This window comes from Schistocerca piceifrons, chromosome 1 (genome assembly GCF_021461385.2).
Source record: "Schistocerca piceifrons isolate TAMUIC-IGC-003096 chromosome 1, iqSchPice1.1, whole genome shotgun sequence".
Classification (NCBI taxonomy): Eukaryota; Metazoa; Arthropoda; class Insecta; order Orthoptera; family Acrididae; genus Schistocerca; species Schistocerca piceifrons.
This window is the reverse complement of record NC_060138.1, coordinates 532,998,952-533,017,814: the sequence shown is the minus strand read 5'-3', so window position 1 is coordinate 533,017,814 and position 18,863 is coordinate 532,998,952. Positions and strand designations below refer to the sequence as shown.

General features: G+C 36.4%; 1 protein-coding gene across 5 annotated transcripts in view; it reads right to left on the bottom strand.

Annotated features, from left to right (window-relative positions):
• Nucleotides 1-447: 447 nt before the first annotated feature.
• The window catches only part of LOC124798904 (phosphatidate phosphatase LPIN2), a 320,607-nt gene continuing 302,191 nt past the window's right edge, over nucleotides 448-18,863 (bottom strand). For 2 of the 5 annotated variants that reach the window (XM_047262438.1, XM_047262465.1), the window contains 9 exons: nucleotides 18,114-18,364; nucleotides 14,375-14,524; nucleotides 12,616-12,772; nucleotides 12,387-12,535; nucleotides 12,146-12,273; nucleotides 11,339-11,450; nucleotides 8,150-8,264; nucleotides 5,133-5,236; nucleotides 449-1,983 (listed from right to left, as the gene is read on the bottom strand). In XM_047262438.1, the coding sequence (XP_047118394.1) occupies nucleotides 1,791-1,983; nucleotides 5,133-5,236; nucleotides 8,150-8,264; nucleotides 11,339-11,450; nucleotides 12,146-12,273; nucleotides 12,387-12,535; nucleotides 12,616-12,772; nucleotides 14,375-14,524; nucleotides 18,114-18,364 (1,359 nt within the window). In that variant the 3' untranslated portion in view covers nucleotides 449-1,790. Of the gene's footprint in view, nucleotides 1,984-4,662; nucleotides 4,852-5,132; nucleotides 5,237-8,149; nucleotides 8,265-11,338; nucleotides 11,451-12,145; nucleotides 12,274-12,386; nucleotides 12,536-12,615; nucleotides 12,773-14,374; nucleotides 14,525-18,113; nucleotides 18,365-18,863 lie in introns of all 5 variants that reach the window. The other 3 variants (XR_007016978.1, XM_047262446.1, XM_047262454.1) reach the window with 3 other exon arrangements.

Here is an 18,863-nt window from a genome sequence, read left to right as displayed (position 1 = left end):
TAACATATCATTAATGGACCATGGTGGCTGTTCTACCCATCACAGAGAGTTGTGACTGATCATTACCAATGGTCAGTACAATATTACATTGTCATTTGAGCAGGCCTTCTGGGTGCTCCACTTGTTCATCAGGCAGTGCTTGTATTAATGAAGAAATATAGATATATTTCTCACTATAATCTTGATGAATATTTCAGAATTAGTTGTAATTGGTTATTACATACTTGACAGAAGCAGCCTTCAGCAGCTGCTTCCGCCAGTTAATGTCTAATTTGGCTTGATCCACATCCCTGAAGGCTCCATCCATGAGAGGATTCAGGCAACAATTTGTGAATGAATAGAGAAAGCTTACAGTATGTAATTTATTTCTCCACTTGACTGAGTCATTCACTTGTTTGTATGACACTGGCAAAATAACATCCAGTACTGAAATATAATTGAAAATTGTTTTATATCATCACAAATCTTTTATTGAAACTTTATTTGGTGTATTGTGCTCTGGACTTAACAAAATGTCATGGCATTTGAAACAGAAAAAAGAAAAACAAATTACAATCACTAAAGCTGAACTAATAGATGCTGTCAGAAAAGACAGGTATTGTAATTCAGTACACAAGGAGTGTTACATAAATGGTACAAATAGCACAAACCTTCATACAACGAAGGAAAACACAATAAAACAAATACAAAATATTGTACTATATGGTGTGTTGACTAAATTTAAATTACTTGCGCTAACAAAAGAGGTCTGGTGAAGCGCTAGTTTGTACATTACTCAGTCTTTGTATTAGTGCTCAAGAAGTGTAAATAAATACACTGTCAATGAACAGTCATACGAACAGTGCAACATATATAAACTTTCTATTTCTACATTTAAACGAAGTTACAAACTCATTTTTTATGCAACAGATACTTGACACCAGACCTATATAATCTGGAATGGAGTTAAGAGAGATCAAACATGTTTCAGAAAAAACTCAAAATTTATGACCTAAAAAAATATTGATAAGGTACTATGTACAAAAATTACTATAAGGTCAATAGGAATCATTCTGAACTTAATCATATATCACAAAATTCTCCTCGAGAATAGGGAAAAAAAGAAGCATGACTCACAACATATAGCTACCTAACCTTTCTACGAAAACATCAGTAGAAAACCATATCAGTTTGGGTCAAATTATTTAAGCTGATGTAATGTGCTGTAGCCTCTCATAACAATGGGTGTTACACTTAGGTGCAAGCTCCTTTGCCAAATTTGAAAAAAAAAACTTTAATTCATCATCAAATACAACAGAAACAGTCTAAGGCATTTCATGGAACCTTGTGTTTCACCTTTTTTTTCACAATAGGGGCACAAAGAAAAAATAACTAATGGCTTTTTAGTAAATTTGCAAACGAACTCCTATTGTTCTGGAGAATCAATCACAATGTATATTTTAGCACCTAAAATCAAGTACAAAGGACAGAATATTACGATCCAGTTTAGTTTTGCATCTAAGAGTGCTGAAATACTGTCAAAAAATTGCTTGCACTTAAAAATTACTCAATGCAAGCTGCTTTCTCTGGTCAACCACATTTCTACACACACACACACACACACACACACACACACACACACACACACACAAAACAAAGCCTGGTATTTAATTTCATAAAATGGCTCATCTGCTACCAACAAACACATTTACCACTCTTTTAAAGCAATTTTTTTTAATTCAGGACTTGTGTAACAAGTGAACAATGTGGCAGAGAATCTAAATGAGGGTATTTATATGAATAAATAATAACTAAGCTGTGCCAGCTGCTTTCTTGTGTCCTGCCTCATTAGCTGATATTGCAGAATGGCCTGACACAAGTGATGGATCCAGTTCTATCTCAGCAATGGGATCTCGCCAATAAACAAAATTGGAGAAATCTTCAGCTGTATCTTCTGGAGGAGGTGGAAACATCTGATCCACAATGTAGCTCATGTTAGAATACCTGGAAAATAAAATTTCAGTTGAAGATAACATTGAGGAGCCACTGAAAATGGTACAGAAACACTCAAGTAATAAATAGCTCAAAAGTTTTATTTTGGATACCATGATCAATGTGTAACTCTGTAAAATGTTTTCCTGCAGTAGCATGCCAAATGTTCTCTCCTTTGCGTGCGTGTGTGTTTTGTACAAGGATTGGACAACAATTATTTTGAATATTCAAATGATTTCATTTAAGATATTACTTCATTATTCACAGTTGATAGTATGGCGCATCATAACCTACATTTTACAAGTGTGACAGGATCTTCAAACTCATAGGAAGTCATGACAACAGTTGCAGAGTGAACTTGATGATGCAAAAATCAGTATTGTTGTAACAATTACCACAATCTTGTTCCCACTGTAAAATTTCAAAACTAGACCAAATGAACCCAACACTCAGAACAAATGTGTGTACTGTAGGTAATCATTGCAGATCAAAAATGAGTCATAAATGCTTTTAATTTCAGATCTTTGATATTTTCAATACATGATTTAGCAGCTGAGCTAATAACTTGAAGCACAGTGTTTTTATTATTATTATTATTATTATTATTATTCCAAAAATTTCTAACAGAGATTCAGGTTTCATTCCGTGCTGTGGCTTACAACTAACTTCCAAATATTCAAATATATTTTTCTAATCATGTACATTTGCAATTTAAAACTATACAAAAATAAATCCAGAGCAGAATGAGCCTCTGCTGCAATCTCCAAACATACCTGTTAATATGCCTTCCACATACTTCCATACTTCTGTATCTTTCCATCACTTTCACCATAAATTCCCTCCCTCCTTCCCTTTCTTCTACAAAATCAGCAACCAGTAAGCTTGTAATGAGTATCACTACCAACCAATACAAAATCCATGAAGACAACTTATAAATGCAGTCAGCTTCTATTTAATCTACTGCACAATGTTTTCCTACTTTTACCCACGAATGAATATCTTATGTTCCCATACTTCTCACTAAAAGCATCATAAAGGGGAGACAGTAGGATAGGGTTATATCTTATTGACAACTCAGTCATTTCACATCAAACATCAGCTTTAACTGGGTAAGGACAGTGTGAAGTCAGCACTGTCCTTATCCTTTGCCTACAGAATTATTGGATGCAGTATTGAGGGATGTAGGGAATAGCGCACCACTCTTCCAGTTGTCAACTTTCTGAATCCTGGAGCAGTTATTTATACAATTAGCTCCTCAAATGTCCTAATGAGGTTGAAAGCACCCAATTTCATTCTCCCACCAAGGAAAAATACCTGGCACTACCAATAATCAAAACCAGGCTTTCCACATAGCAAACCTTGAGAAATGAACATCTGAAGGACTGGGTGAGGATCTTTATCTTTTTCCTTCCAAATGAGGATCTAGTGTATTAAAGAAAATCTTCGGCCAGCCCTCTGCACTGTGTTCACATGTACCTTGAATCAATTAACCCTGGATGTTTTTTCACTTTATAAACCCTTTAAAGTTATGAAAGTTACTGACACAATCATGTGTGAAATCCAAGTCAGTGGTATCTACAATTATGAGAAAGAATTAATAAAGGATAAAGAAATTTTCAACATAAAACCACACATCTATATTGTTTCACAAAAACATCATACTGCGGCTGACTGCAGTGCAAACTGATACTACCGCTGCACAAATTCAAAATCCTTTCCAATGCTATCAACCCCCACCAAGTTCTGTTAATGTTTAAGGGCACTGTTCACAAAATTTAGTAACTGTTCAATGAATATAAGAGACAAATACAAGTCATGGTGCAGATTTAGTGCACTGAGGAAATTACTGAAGATGCACGAATTTATCAAGTCACATGTATGTCCATTGTTCATGTACCACTATTTTAACAATGTGTGTACCTGGATGACATTAACTTTTGCTCCCAAAATCTATTTGCTAGAAATTCCTTGAATTGTTTGTATTTTACAGACAAAGACTGATTACACTACTGTAAATTAAGGAACAATAAGCACTCTTTCACAAATGTAAACAATAATATTTAAATGCTTCCAGCATGCTCATGAACATGTTTGTTATGATTTAAGCTGAAATGGCTGTCCTGTGAAGCCAAAGCTTTCACTAAGTTACTGAGTAATGAACACCAATGAAAACAAGAAGCATCAGCAAAAGAACAGACTTTAAATGATGACAATGTAAGTGTTGCTTTTCCCAGTTAGCAAAAGAATAGAACATACATGCTGAAACACATAACCATTAGTTGCAAGTTCTCATGGTTGCTAATCCAAGACAAAGCTCTTCTAGAATAAGGTGCAGGTTATGTCATAGAATCAACAGTAGAGGAGTTAACAAATTGACTGTCACTTTGTTCATTATTTCTCCTGTTAAGGTGATGAGAGTGAGGTCAATCACTGCTCCAGCTAGAAATCAAATGTTGAACTAGTTTAACTAAATCTTAAGCATGTTGGTGAGACCAGTATTGAAGAAATGTGAAAATTAAGAGAATATCTCAGAGAATGAAACATTTCAAATGTTGGGAAATTTAGCACATTTGAGTCAAATGCCTTCCAGTTATAGAACCACAATGACATAAGGAAGTAACTGGACATGCAGGCACAAGAAACTAGCAGAAGTCTCAAACGCACAACATGCGCATCAGTCACAGCCCTTACCAGATGGCAGCTGGTGATACAGCTACACACCCTAACATTTCTTGGTCCAGAAGACTGATGGCCATCGGTAAAAATGGTCGAGTAAAACAATATATCTCATTGTAATTAGCTGCAGTGCAGTTTAAGTTGCTTTAACATACTACAAGTGGTGGGAATAAGTCATTCACAATGCAACTTTGTCCTGAGTAACTGAAAAAGCAAATAAAAATTGTGTAACAGCATGCACAAAAAATTACATTGATACTGTAAATGGAACACCAGCCACAAACTAAATACTAAAAGACCTTAAATTTCTATCCGAATTAAGATCATTATTTTACTTTTGATAATTCAAAATCTAAAGAATCGATAACTTTCTACAATGTAAAATTGTAAATGATCTTAAGCTATCTACAAAAAGATAAACAGGCAGATGGAGAGAGAGTGAGAGGAAGTGCCAAAATATTAAATAATTTTCTAAAACTACTTACGAAGATTGGAATGTCTGCGTCAATTCATGTTTCAGTTCCCCCCTGTGATTAATGGTGAATATTCTGAAAATTGGAATGCCCACAGCACGATATGCCCATACATCCTGAAAGCAGAAACGAACACAAATGAGATACAGTATTTCAGTCTCAGCACTTTATGTATGAGCTCAAGTTTTTGCGCCCATTGTCAGGTACAATAAATTATCCAGGTATGTTACCGTGTTACACCCTAATATGAAATAATGTTACCAAGTGGCTAAAGTTGGGTTCTATTACTGTATGACAAGCTTATAAATACAAAAGAATAGTAGAAAAATTATTAAAGTGTTGAAACACTATTTTCTTAAACAAATAATATTTTTTTTTGAACAAAATAATATAACATGTAATACGCGTATTCAGTTTATTCATTAGAATTCAAGTCCCATAAATACAGAACACTATTCCACCACAATTTCTGCGGGTTGCATAAAAAGGAGTCACTACATTGCAGTGTATTCAGTTAAAATAGACAAAGCTAATATGTAAAATAAATACAATGTTGTCTTAGTACTAACTTTGAAATGGCATGATACCTATTAGAGAAGCAGTTACTTTTTGATTATAAAGTAGGTGCCAAGGAGCTATTTTTAGTTTTGTGACAAATGCACGGCTTTATCTATCAGCATCAGAACGAAAATATTACAATTAGAACCTCATAAGAATAGTGGTGGACCATTCTTACACCTTCCCAACAACAAACACAACAGTTCTGCTCAGCATGCTACTCAATTTCATGTAATTGACTACTTTAACAGCTAAGGAATACTTTTTTAATATTACGTTCACATGTAGTTTCTGTTCAAAACGAAGAGGAGAGAATTAATTATTATCAATAATTTAATTTATTACAGTGCTTTTCATTCTTAAGCGAAATCTAGTTACTAATGAAACCATTGTTTGCAACAAATACAGAAACAATAATGGGCAAGGTCGCTCAAGACCTTCAGAAACGACAAAGTGTAAATTCCAAAGAAGCTTCAAGAGACAGGTTATCTTTCCTCATTTTTGTTTATTGTTTCCATCCTGGCATTTTCTTTGTTACAATAAAGTGACAGTTTGACGTCAGCTCCTTACTGAGAGTAGAAATGAAAATAAGATTTTCTTTCCAGAAAGTAACCAGCTATTCCACCACAAAAGTGATGAATTACAGCAGACTTCAGTTTCAATAAGCAATCATGGAGTACTGTTTAAGTGTGTGGGTTAAAGTTTAGGAATAAAACTTTCACAAAGGAAAACTTCAGCCATCAGAAAATCTCCTTCACCGACTGATGTCAACACTGATTAAGTGACCGACAGGAGAACATTACATACCACAGTGGTTTAACCTAAATGGAAAATCCTTAGTACTTTCAAGGTGGTATCCAAGGCCTACATATGTAACGGTACAGTCAATGTCCGAGTGAGACTCAGGTGTTCTCAAAAGCACTGAAAAGTATTCTCCAGGTCAAAATGTCCTATTCAGAAATGTGTAAGCAAAAATCATACAGCAACTACAAGTAGAAGAACAAAAATATGACATGAAATGTTTGCATCTTTACAGAAAATTACTAGGTGCATTTTTGAGTACCTTTTTGAAACAAAAATAAAAAACTAGTAGACTTTTCTCAGCATTTTATTTTTACGTGAAAGTCTGCACTTTACAATCTACTTTTCGACATAATTCCCACCAATATTAAGGCAGCACTTATCGTACTGTGCAACCAGCTTTTTAATACCATTATCGTTGAACTCTACCGCCTGATTAGATAATTACTGCAACACAGTCATTTTGACACCTTTGTCGTCACCATGGCACTGACCACCCAGATGCTGCAGGAACACATGGTAGTCACTATGCGCTAAATCAGGGATGTACAAAGGGTGATCAAGTTGTTACCAGCCAAATGGTCTGATCAGCTCAAGTTTGACTGGCTGTGTGTGTGTGTCATGAAACAAAACAATTCCCTTACTCAGCATGCCACACTTTTTGTTTTGAACTGCATGGCACAATTTTTTGAGGTCTCACGATAACTGGTGTCGCCACGAGGGGGAAATATCCAGAAGCAACACCTCCTTCCTTTTCCACAAACATTACATAAGATTTTGTGGGCTGAAATTGTTTGCTTGAATTTTTCTTGGGTTGTGATGATGCTGCCATTCCCTGGACTGCTGCTTTCATTCATGTGTAACGTAAGCCATCCATGTTTTGTTGCTCATCACAATTTCACTAAAAAACTCATTGTACTGTTCTGGGAAAGTCAATGAATTGGCTACATGTTTGCTTTTGTGCACCTAAGTCAGCATTTTCGGTACCCAGTGAGAGTATAACTTTCAATAATTTAAACCCTTCTATAACAAATGTAAAAAGCACACTTCTTGATACTTGAGGAAACTTCACGACATCAAAACTGTAAAATGTCTGTCCTCTCCCTCTTTTTACCAACTTTCTGCACTGAGTCATCAGTCGTGATTGGAGGTCACCTCCTTCCTTCCTTATCATGCACATTCGAATGGCCATCTTCAAGATGTCTCAACTGTTTGCGGACCATCGTATCACTCATTTTCTTCATATACTTCACTTATCTGATAACGAATTTCAGCACTTAAATGCCTTTAGCACTAAGAAAGGGAATCACAGCACTTATTTTACCATTAGCATGAATCTCCGCACGTATTGTGCTGTCAACAGTGTTCTCCATCAAATACTCACAAACAAAACACGCCGAGAGACTCCACAATGGTGTGTGTGGCTGGTGCCCGAACTCCCCCGAATAGGGCCTCCCAGCCAACAAATTCCATACGATAAAATGTTGATCCACATGAATGGATTGAAGAATACAACTTTCTCAAAGAGAAAAAAAAGTGGACACTGAAAGGCACATATTTGCCAGAAACATAAGATCACTGTATTTAATTGCAAACTCTTAACCAATTCTCTCTTCATATTCGAATATTATTACTAATACCAAAACGCCTCTGATGAGCAACACACTTACATTAATTCTATTGCCATATCCAGCATAGAATGGCTTGCTGTTTTCTGGAAACAATGCTTGAATATCACGGAGGCATGAGATCTTGAATTCCTCAGGCTTCTTTTCTATTACCTCTCTGAAAAAATAAAAACATAGAATTAATTGAAGGTGAAAGATTTATTAACCAATAACTAATTATGTCTACAACAAATTACCATGTGATGTCACTGGTAAACAAGAAAAAGATTTGCTGTGTGTGTGTGTGTGTGTGTGTGTGTGTTGTGTGTGTGTGTGTGTCACTGACAACAGCGCTGTATACATGGAAGAAGCCTGGAGATACTGACAGGTTTCAGATAGATTATGTAATGTTAAGACAGAGATTTAGGAACCAGGTTTTAAATTTTAAGACATTTCCAGGGGATGATGTGGACTCTGACCACAATCTATTGGTTATGAACTGTAGATTAAAACTGAAGAAACTGCAAAAAGGTGGGAATTTAAGGAGATGGGACCTGGATAAACTGACTAAACCAGAGGTTGTGCAGAGTTTCAGGGAGAGCATAAGGGAACAATTGACAGGAATGGGGGAAAGTAATACAGTAAAAGAAGAATGGGTAGCTCTGAGGGATGAAATAGTGAAGGCAGCAGAGGATCAGGTGGGTAAAAAGACAAGGGCTAGTAGAACTCCTTGGGTAACAGAAGAAATATTAAATTTAATTGATGAAAGGAAAAAATATAAAATGCAGTAAATGAAGCAGGCAAAAAGGAATACAAACGTCTCAAAAATGAGATTGACAGGAAGTGCAAAATGGCTAAGCAGGGATGGTTAGAGGACAAATGTAAGGATGTAGAGGCTTATCTCACAAGGGGTAAGATAGATACTGCCTACAGGAAAATTAAAGAGACCTTTGGAGAAAAGAGAGCCACTTGTATGAATATCAAGAGCTCAGATGGAAACCCAGTTCTTAGCAAAGGAGGGAAAGCAGAAAGGTGGAAGGAGTATATAGAGGGTCTATACAAGGGCGATGTACTTGAGGATAATATCATGGAAATGGAAGAGGATGTAGATGAAGATGAAATGGGAGATATGATACTGTGTGAAGAGTTTGACAGAGCACTGAAAGATCTGAGTAGAAACAAGGCCTCGGGAGTAGACAACATTCCATTAGAACTACTGACGGCCTTGGGAGAGCCAGTCCTGACAAAACTCTACCCTCTGTTGAGCAAGATGTATGAGACAGGCGAAATACCCTCAGACTTCAAGAAGAATATAATCATTCCAATCCAAAAGAAAGCAGGTGTTGACAGATGTGAAAATTACCGAACTATCAGTTTCATAAGCCACAGCTGCAAAATACTAACGCGAATTCTTTAAAGACGAATGGAAAAACTAGTAGAAGCCGACCTCGGGGAAGGTCAGTTTGGATTCCGTAAAAACATGGGAACACGTGAGGCAATACTGACCCTACGACTTATCTTAGACGCTAGATTAAGGAAAGGCAAACCTACATTTCTAGCATTTGTAGACTTAGAGAAAGCTTTTGACAATGTTGACTGGAATACTCTCATTCAAATTCTGAAGGTGGCAGGAGTAAAATACAGGGAGCAAAAGCCTATTTACAATTTGTACAGAAACCAGATGGCAGTTGTAAGAGTCGAGGGACATGAAACGGAAGCAGTGGTTGGGAAGGGAGTGAGACAGGGTTTTAGCCTTTCACCCGATGTTATTCAATCTGTATATTGAGCAAGCAGTGAAGGAAACAAAAGAAAAATTCGGAGTAGGTATTAAACTCCATGGAGAAGAAATAAAAACTTTGAGGTTCACCAATGACATTGTAATTCTGTCAGAGACAGCAAAGGACTTGGAAGAGCAGTTGAACGGAATGGACAGTGTCATGAAAGGAGGATATAAGATGAACAGCAACAAAAGCAAAACAAGGATAATGGAATGTAGTCGAATTAAGTCGGGTGATGCTGAAGGAATTAGATTAGGAAGTGAGACACTTAAAGTAGTAAAGGAGTTTTGCTATTTGGGGAGCAAAATAACTGATGATGGTCGAAGTACAGAGGATATAAAATGTAGACTGGCAATGGCAAGGAAAGCATTTCTGAAGAAGAGAAATTTGTTAACATAGAATATAGATTTAAGTGTCAGGAAGTCATTTCTGAAAGTATTTGCATGGAGTGTAGCCATGTATTGAAGTGAAACATGGATGATAAATAGTTTGGACAAGAAGAGAATAGAAGCTTTCGAAATGTGGTGCTACAGAAGAATGCTGAAGATTAGATGGGTAGATCACATAACTAATGAGGAGGTATTGAATAGGATTGGGGAGAAGTTTGTGGCACAACTTGACTAGAAGGGATCGGTTGGTAGGACACGTTCTGAGGCATCAAGGGATCACCAATTTAGTATTGGAGGGCAGCGTGGAGGGTAAAAATCATAGAGGGGGCCCAAGAGATGAATACACTAAGCAGATTCAGAAGGATGTAGGTTGCAGTAGGTACTGGGAGATGAAGTTTGCACAGGATAGAGTAGCATGGAGAGCTGCATCAAACCAGTCTCAGGACTGAAGACCACAACAACAACAACATGACAACAGCCTGGCTGAAAAAATAAACATAAAATAACTGTAGCACTTTCTTTTTCAACAGATACACTATCCTAAGAGGAAAATGACTGCATTTAAGTAACTACTTATCCCATGGTTTGCCGGTGTGTATGAAAGGACCAGGCAAGAAATGCCTTCAGCTTTCAACATTGTAACAGGAGTTTCCAAATTTAAACTCTACCCCTAAGTATGATGATGATCATCATCATCTCATTGTCTTTCTCAGTGAGTTTAATATAAAGCTCACAGGTTTCTAGCTAAGTGAGCTTATTGCAACATCACACCATTTTGGGGAACTTACTCAGCTGGAAACCCACGAGCTTCATGTTATAGCAGAAACAAGTTTTCTTCCTTTTGAGTAGCAATCATAAGTTGGAAATGAATTACTGAAAAAGTAAATTTCTATACCACACAGCACCAGTAAAAGATATACACTACACATATGAGAGAATGTACATACGAGCAAAAGTGACAAAATTTCAGAGCTTGTTGTCCTTTATTAATAGTTCTCTCTTCTTGTGTGTACAACCTCTCCATCAATGTGAGTTTATGAATCATGTGTGGGTGTACAATAAGCTAGAGTTTTGTTTACAAATACCTGTGGAATGCACTGATCAAACTGGTGGGGTTGAGCAACAGTGGGCCCTCAGGCAGCGAGAGATTGCCTTGTTTTATAGACTTAAGGTATTCTCTTGTTACACGTGCCTGACCTGTACACAAACAAAATCATTTTTCAGGAAATTAATCAAATAAATAGCTATGTGACTTTTTAACAAACGAACAAAAAGTTTCTCTCACAATGCTACAAGTACACATCAGAACAAACACTAACCGACATATCAACAAATAAAACAGGGGAATATTGTCATGTTAGTCTACACACTGCAATAACAGAATGAAACTGAAATATTTAATGATATCTCTTAATACTATATAGCAAAGGGTAGTTTAGTGACAGAAACGTAAATATTTTAAAAAATTCAAAAAGAACTGCCATTCTCTGTCATTCTACTGTGTGTGTGTGTGTGTGTGTGTGTGTGTGTGTGTGTGTGTGTGCGCGCGCGCGCGCGTGTGTGCCGCTATTCTTGTACAGAACTGATAAGTCTAGGATCAATGTAAAAAATCATCCATAGATGAATGAACAATTGCCTGACTCTTGCAAAAAATGTTTATCAAAAGTGTTCCCAGTGGTTCTTCACAAATTTTGTTTCTAAAATATCTAAGTGTATATATTAGTTAGCAGAGGTAAAAAAAAAAATTAAGCGTGAATCTATGGTGTAATGACAATGAGAAATACCGCTAATGAAAGGCAAGAATTGCTACTTTGCTATCATATCACGTAGTCACTAACACTACTGACATAAACTGAAAATCACACAACAGAGAAAAGAAGAAACATACTTACCAATGGCCCGTGCTGAGAGATATAACAGCTTATAGCCATTATTTTTTATTTTTGTGAAAAGTTGTGCTACTCCACTCTGTGCCCAGTCCTTCCCAACAATGGGTAAGATATGCCCAAGAACATCAGACCTAAGTAAAATGATGCACTGTAAGTATGGATCTGTACCATGTGTGATCAAATGTACATTTACACACGAGATGATAAGAACAAGATGCTGGACAGTTATGTCAAAGCAACTTACTTGGTAATTGTCCCATCAATGTCAGAGATAACAATCTTATCATCATAACGCCAACGGTATATGTGGCATTTGCACCTAGTTGTTCCTTGGTATGCTGTGGTAACACTGAAGACAACCTCATTAGCACCTTCCTGGAGATTTAGCTTAGCCTGAAAAGTAACAAAAATAAATTCAATTCTGCACGTCTACAAATAATTATTAATTACACTGCAATGTAATGCATTCTTACTATCTGATCAGAAGAAAGACGCAAAGTTTTCCTGTACTTTTCTGGATGATCATAATAGGATCTCTTCTCAAGAGGTTTCTTCACGATTTGCTGTTTTGTTTGGCCACCATCTGACTCATCTGAAGAGTTCGAACCACTGTACCCTTCCTCTTTTGATCTGAAAAATAAGTCATTGTATCAATAAGTCACAATATATCAATTAATTACGTAGTCTGGTTCTAATGACTGACATTTGCACTGAGACCTAACATTCACCATTAATTAATTCCCTAGAAACAGTAGAATTCCAGGGCGTACAGAGATGATACAATAAAGTACGTGGATAGGCAACTAGTGGAAAGCCAGTTGCTCTCAGCATTTTATTCTTGGACTGGAATTCTGAGTCCTGAAACCACTCCCGTAAAAAATTCAATCTGTGGCAAAAATGCCCTGGGAGGAACCGTGTAAGTGACCAAACAAGAAAAATATGAGGAGAAATCGGTGTAAAACCTTACATTCCTTTGCAATTTCTGTATAATGTACAGAAATCACACCGATTAATAGAATGCAACTGATTCATGGGATACATAAGAGGAGTGGTGATCTTTGGTTTGCAAGGCACTCAACTGTGTTGTCATCAGCGCACTCAACTCTGTGGTCATCAGCGTCCGTACAAAGTCCCAATCTATACATAGTCCAATCAAGGCACTTTCACAAATGATGATGACATGATGAGGACAACACAAACACACAATCCCCGGGCAGAGAAAATCCCCAACCCGGCTGCTAATTGAACCGGGACCCCGTTATCCAGAGGCGGCAATGCTAGCCGATAGACCAGCAGCTGCGGACGAATAATAGGGTCCTCTACTAAAAGTGCATTTGACTAGAGGCTGCTATGTCAAGTTTAGTGGCAGATATGTAAATAGATACTCTGAAACACATGCATATGGCGTGGCTCCACAAACGCAAACTTGTAGGTTCGGCCAGAGGACAAGTAAAATTGCAAGAAATGTTCAAACACATAGTTTGAAATCTGTGGAACTTCTAAATTTAATGAGTTATTTCAAAATGTCTGTAACAAGGTAGACTGCAACTTCCTATAATTGCACTGTAAGAGTGATGACTATAAGATACATCTAAACGGCTCAGGAGTGTTCTACACTTCAGAACCCGCTAGAGCAGTAGCTGACTGACTGGGGTACAAAGAAGGCTTTTTGTACATGCACTTTAGGTGACACATTGCCCAGTCAACATAATAACTGTAAGAGATCCCAAATTATTAGTGGAAGATCTAAAGAAATTCCTGTCCCTTGCTTCAGCATTTATCTAGAAGCAGTGTAAAAGTTCAGGGAAAATTATGTCTGGCTAAGGAAAATCTTGGATTCCTCAATCGCTAACTGGTAAAAATTATACATACTGAGGCTCCCAGGGCCATGCTTCCAATTGAAAGGTACCATATCCTTTAAAAGAGAACCAAAATACTTCGGCAGCAATAAAACTAATGAAAAACGGGGCTGCTAAGGGTCAGATTATAACAATTAATCGTACAGTGAAAATTTACAGTAAAAACAGACAGACTTGCTACAAAAAAGTTACACAGTACTAACATTACATTGACAGCATTAAACTGTTCACATTTCAATAATCCACATAAAATCACAATAGGGCCTTAAGAAACTGATTTAATGCAATTTGCTATAAAATTAAGTATGGAACCCTCCCATTACCTACTGTATAGCTTTCATTCTTACAAATACCAAGCCTGATAGTAACTTACTCTTTCTGAGCAGCTGTCATTGTTTCCAACTCTTGGAAGGTTGCTTCTTGCGAACATTCTATTTCATCAGTTTTAATATCTTTTGTCTCTGATTTTGGTAGCTCTTGCTTTTCCATTTCTTTTGCCATTTCCTCCTCTTCACTCAAGCTCCTGAAACACAATGTATAATATTTTAGGATTTTGCTTTGGGTTGCAAATTACTGTATATGGTGCTTTACAAAAATGTAACCTCTCTCTCTCTCTCTCTCTCTCTCTCTCTCTCTCTCTCTCTCTCTCTCTCTGTGTGTGTGTGTGTGTGTGTGTGTGTGTGTGTGTGTGTGTGTGTGTGTGTGCGTGCACGCGTTTTGGTCATTTGATTAGCATTTAAAGCAGCTATTCACCTCAACAGCTTGTGAAATTTTCACTGTAGCTACTGAGGAAATCAGCCTACTGATACATACACTGTATTTATACACGTATAAGAACCCTGAATGTAAGTTAACCCCCTTTTTTAAGAGGCTCCTTGAGAAATTCTGACTAATCAAAATTACAAACTTTTATTGATGTAAGGGATTTGTCTGAAGAGTTAACATTACATCTATTCTACATTTATGCCATTTATTGATTATCTACAATTTGATAACACAAGGAGAAATGAAATAAAAAAATTGTTTACGTTACTTTTTATCTTCACTGCAGCTTTTGTTACTTTGCCTGTCATCTACGGAATTACTATTTTTTTATCATCCTCACAGGATAGCTGTGAAACTTTTACCTCTGTTGCCACAAATATTTGGCTGTTTCTTCTAAATATATTTCAATTTCTACGGTTGTGGTTACTGTGGGACATAAGAAAAGCTTTTTTCCCTAAATACACAGTGGATTACGATTCTGTACTGATGTGAGAATGTTAACAATGCCTCTTGCTTCCAACAAAACATATCATCCGGCCACTGCTCTTTTACTGGCTGCGTGGAACCAGCAGCTGACACTCCCAGTCCTTCCCATCATACTTCACAGTTAGTGTCCACAAGATTACTGCACAAAACACTTAAGCATGCCACTGGTCCCCATCTACACTTTTCTCATCTCCTGCAGAAATTTATACTACTGTTGAGTATCTGTTCAATTTTAAAGTCAGTTCGATTCCAAGTGCAAATGGATTCAGACAAACTGCAATTTGAACACAGTAGATGTTCACAAAAAGCCAAAGTAAGCAGTATACATTCCCAATGTTGGCTGCACGATGAAATTTCTGCCTGCTCAACACTCCCCTCCCTGCTCTCATTGTAGTCAGCCAAGATGAGTCATTATTCCCCCTCCAACTCCCCATAGTGCTGTAATTCAGCAAGAGTGAAACATGTATGGCAGTATCTTTTAGGCTGCAGGTCATGTATGACAACAGCAACTAATACTTAGTAAGAGATTATCATTATTCTGTTCAGTTCTCAAACTTTGATCGGCCCACAATCTAGTGACATCTGCTTATACTGTCTCCACAACAGGTCTTCAGTTGTAATTTATTCTCACAACAATAATCACAGTCAGTTTAATATGATTTATTTCATTTGTTGCATATTTTATTCTAAATTAATTTTTCTTGTTGTTTCATCTGAATGTCATCATCTTGTTCCAAAGCTGATTAAAATCTAACAACAATTTCCTCCAGTATTGTAATATGTGTAAAGTGACCAAATTTCTCATTTGCAACCCACTTGATAAATCATTAGTTTCTCATAATCAAATATAATATTGGCTTGGGTTCAGAATTTTTTTGAAGGACAAGATTCTCACCGTTGAACATTATCTTTACTTAAAAAGCAGCCTAAATATACATATATGGTACCCATACATGTAGGAGAACTTTTACAAAAGTTTGTAAGTTGATAGAATTTAATGTTATTTCCTCCTGTGTTTCTCAAAACTGTCAATTTTTAATCAGAGCATTACACTGTTGTGGCTAGTTCATAGTTTCACACAGATCGCTGCATTGGTGCTACAAGTCAAACGTCACTCGATTGTTCGAGCATGGTTGCCACTGTATCGAGCTTCGGCATAGCAAGAATTCTTGAGCCTATTCAAACAAGTGTTGTTTGACATGTCCTTCCTTTAAGGATTGTTCACAACAAAATCAGTATGAAATCTCAATAGCCAAAGTTTCATCTGTGAATGTACGATGAGCCATATATTAGTCTATTTAACAATGTAAAAACATTGACCTCATAAGCAATAGTTTAATTTGTGAATGTATGATGACCCTGTATTTTTCGAGTAGTGAATTTCCGAAAAAATCTCGTCTTATAATTGAATAAATATGGTGTTTATATTATTCAGTTTCTGAATTTGAAACTTTATTTCTTTTAACTATTAATGCAGTTGTGGAAATGCCGTCATCTAATTATTATTATTATTATTATTATTATTATTATTATTATTATTATTATTATTATTATTCTTTCCTGTCCCAGACATTATGTCTGGTTAAAAATGGAAAGTGACGCGGACCTTGATCAGGCGTGACTTCCTTTTAACTGTACGGTATATGTTACATTGCATTTAGGAACTTTCGGGTAGCTGAACATGTATCAATAATCACAGATTTCTGTAGTTGTATATGTACGTTTGGATGCAGCTGTATTGTGTTGATGTACTGGTGGATATTGTGTGGTATGACTCCTGTAGTTGATATTATAATTGGTATAATGTCAACTTTATCCTGATGCCACATGTCTTTGACTTCCTCAGCCAGTTGGATGTATTTTTCAATTTTTTCTCCTGTTTTCTTCTGTATGTTTGTTGTATTGGGTATGGATATTTCGATTAGTTGTGTTAATTTCTTCTTTTTATTGGTGATTATGATGTCAGGTTTGTTATGTGGTGTTGTTTTATCTGTTATAATGGTTCTGTTCCAGTATAATTTGTATTCATCATTCTCCATTGGCTAAGAAAAGGCAATATATACAGTGAGACGGAAGGATTCATGATTGCAATACAGGATCAAGCAATAAACACCAGATATTACAGCAAGCATATTATTAAAGATCTCAATACCACAGCAGATAAATGCAGACTTTGCAAACACCAAATAGAAACAGTAGATCACATCGCAAGTGGATGTACAATACTAGCAAATACAGAATACCCCAGAAGACATGACAATGTAGCAATGCAGCTGTATTGCGTTGATTATCATCATCATCATTATATTATTATCATTATTAATGCCAAAGAACTGTAAGAAACTTATCATTCAAGGATTTATTGTGCACTGTTGATTTTTCATAGTCAATGTCATAAAAACACAACGCAGCAGTAAGGACATTTTGTATTACACTGACTCCAAGACAAGCTTTAGATTCACAATTTAAGGAACATGCAAGATAAAGTGGAGGAATAGGCTCAACAATTACCACAAGGCTTGGGACCAACATCAGTTAACCACATGATCATTCTTAAGGTTTCTTGCTGTAGTACCTACTGCAATTGTACAATTTTTTAAGTAGTAGAAAGTGAAGTAATGTTCCGACAGTTCTCACATTAATAAATCATCATCATAGACAATAAAAAAGTAATACAAGACAGAAAAAATTGTTAGACTGACTGTAGTTAGAACCTGGGACACTTGGAATTGTGTATTCTAGCACTTATGCACTGAGAAGAGCTAAGTTACAAACATACAACACACAGTAGCGAAGTTTTAATGAGCTGTAAATAATGAGCCCACAATGACAAAACATCATCTTTAAGAAATAATTCTTACTTCTGTTTCAATCTGGAGGTATCTTTCAGTTGTTCTGGCATTTCTCCACTGGTAACTGAAGCAGAAGCATCCTCCTTTACATCAGACAACCTCTCTGCTTCAGGAGATGATAACTCCTGTTCTTGGGAAGGAGCTTCATCACGTTTCTGTGACTGGCTTGCACGTCTCCAATAAAACCACGAAGAGTATGTTGACTGCTTTGAATCTTTCTTACTTGTCATGTACTCGGCACACAGTGTATCAATTACCTCCTGTGGGGGAAAAAAGAAAACAGGTCAAACAATTTAGTAACCATATTTACTTCAATGGAAACTGAGTGATACAGAGAACAGGGCAGACTACCTTCTACTGCCTAAATTACCAACTGAAGATTCATGTACTTTCAGCTACCCAGTGAAACTGAAACATGATCTACTCTCCTGATCTGCAGACATCATCTGCCCATAGCACATGTACGTGTAAAGTTATTTAATCATTTTAGTATATAAACTGTAGACTGTTACTAATATTTATGGTACCACAACACGTCTGAACTGCTCATAACAAAAACCAATTGCAGTTCTGAACAATTTTTTTTATTGGCAATACATTTGTAAGCCAGTTTCACCATTTAGACAATAAATGAGACTGTACAAAGCTTACCTCAAAAGGAAGTGTCTCTGTATTAATTGTATTTAAATGTAATTAAATGTAATTAAAAACATATTTTTACTATAAAACTGGCTTGAGTCCACAATGGAATGTTTCATG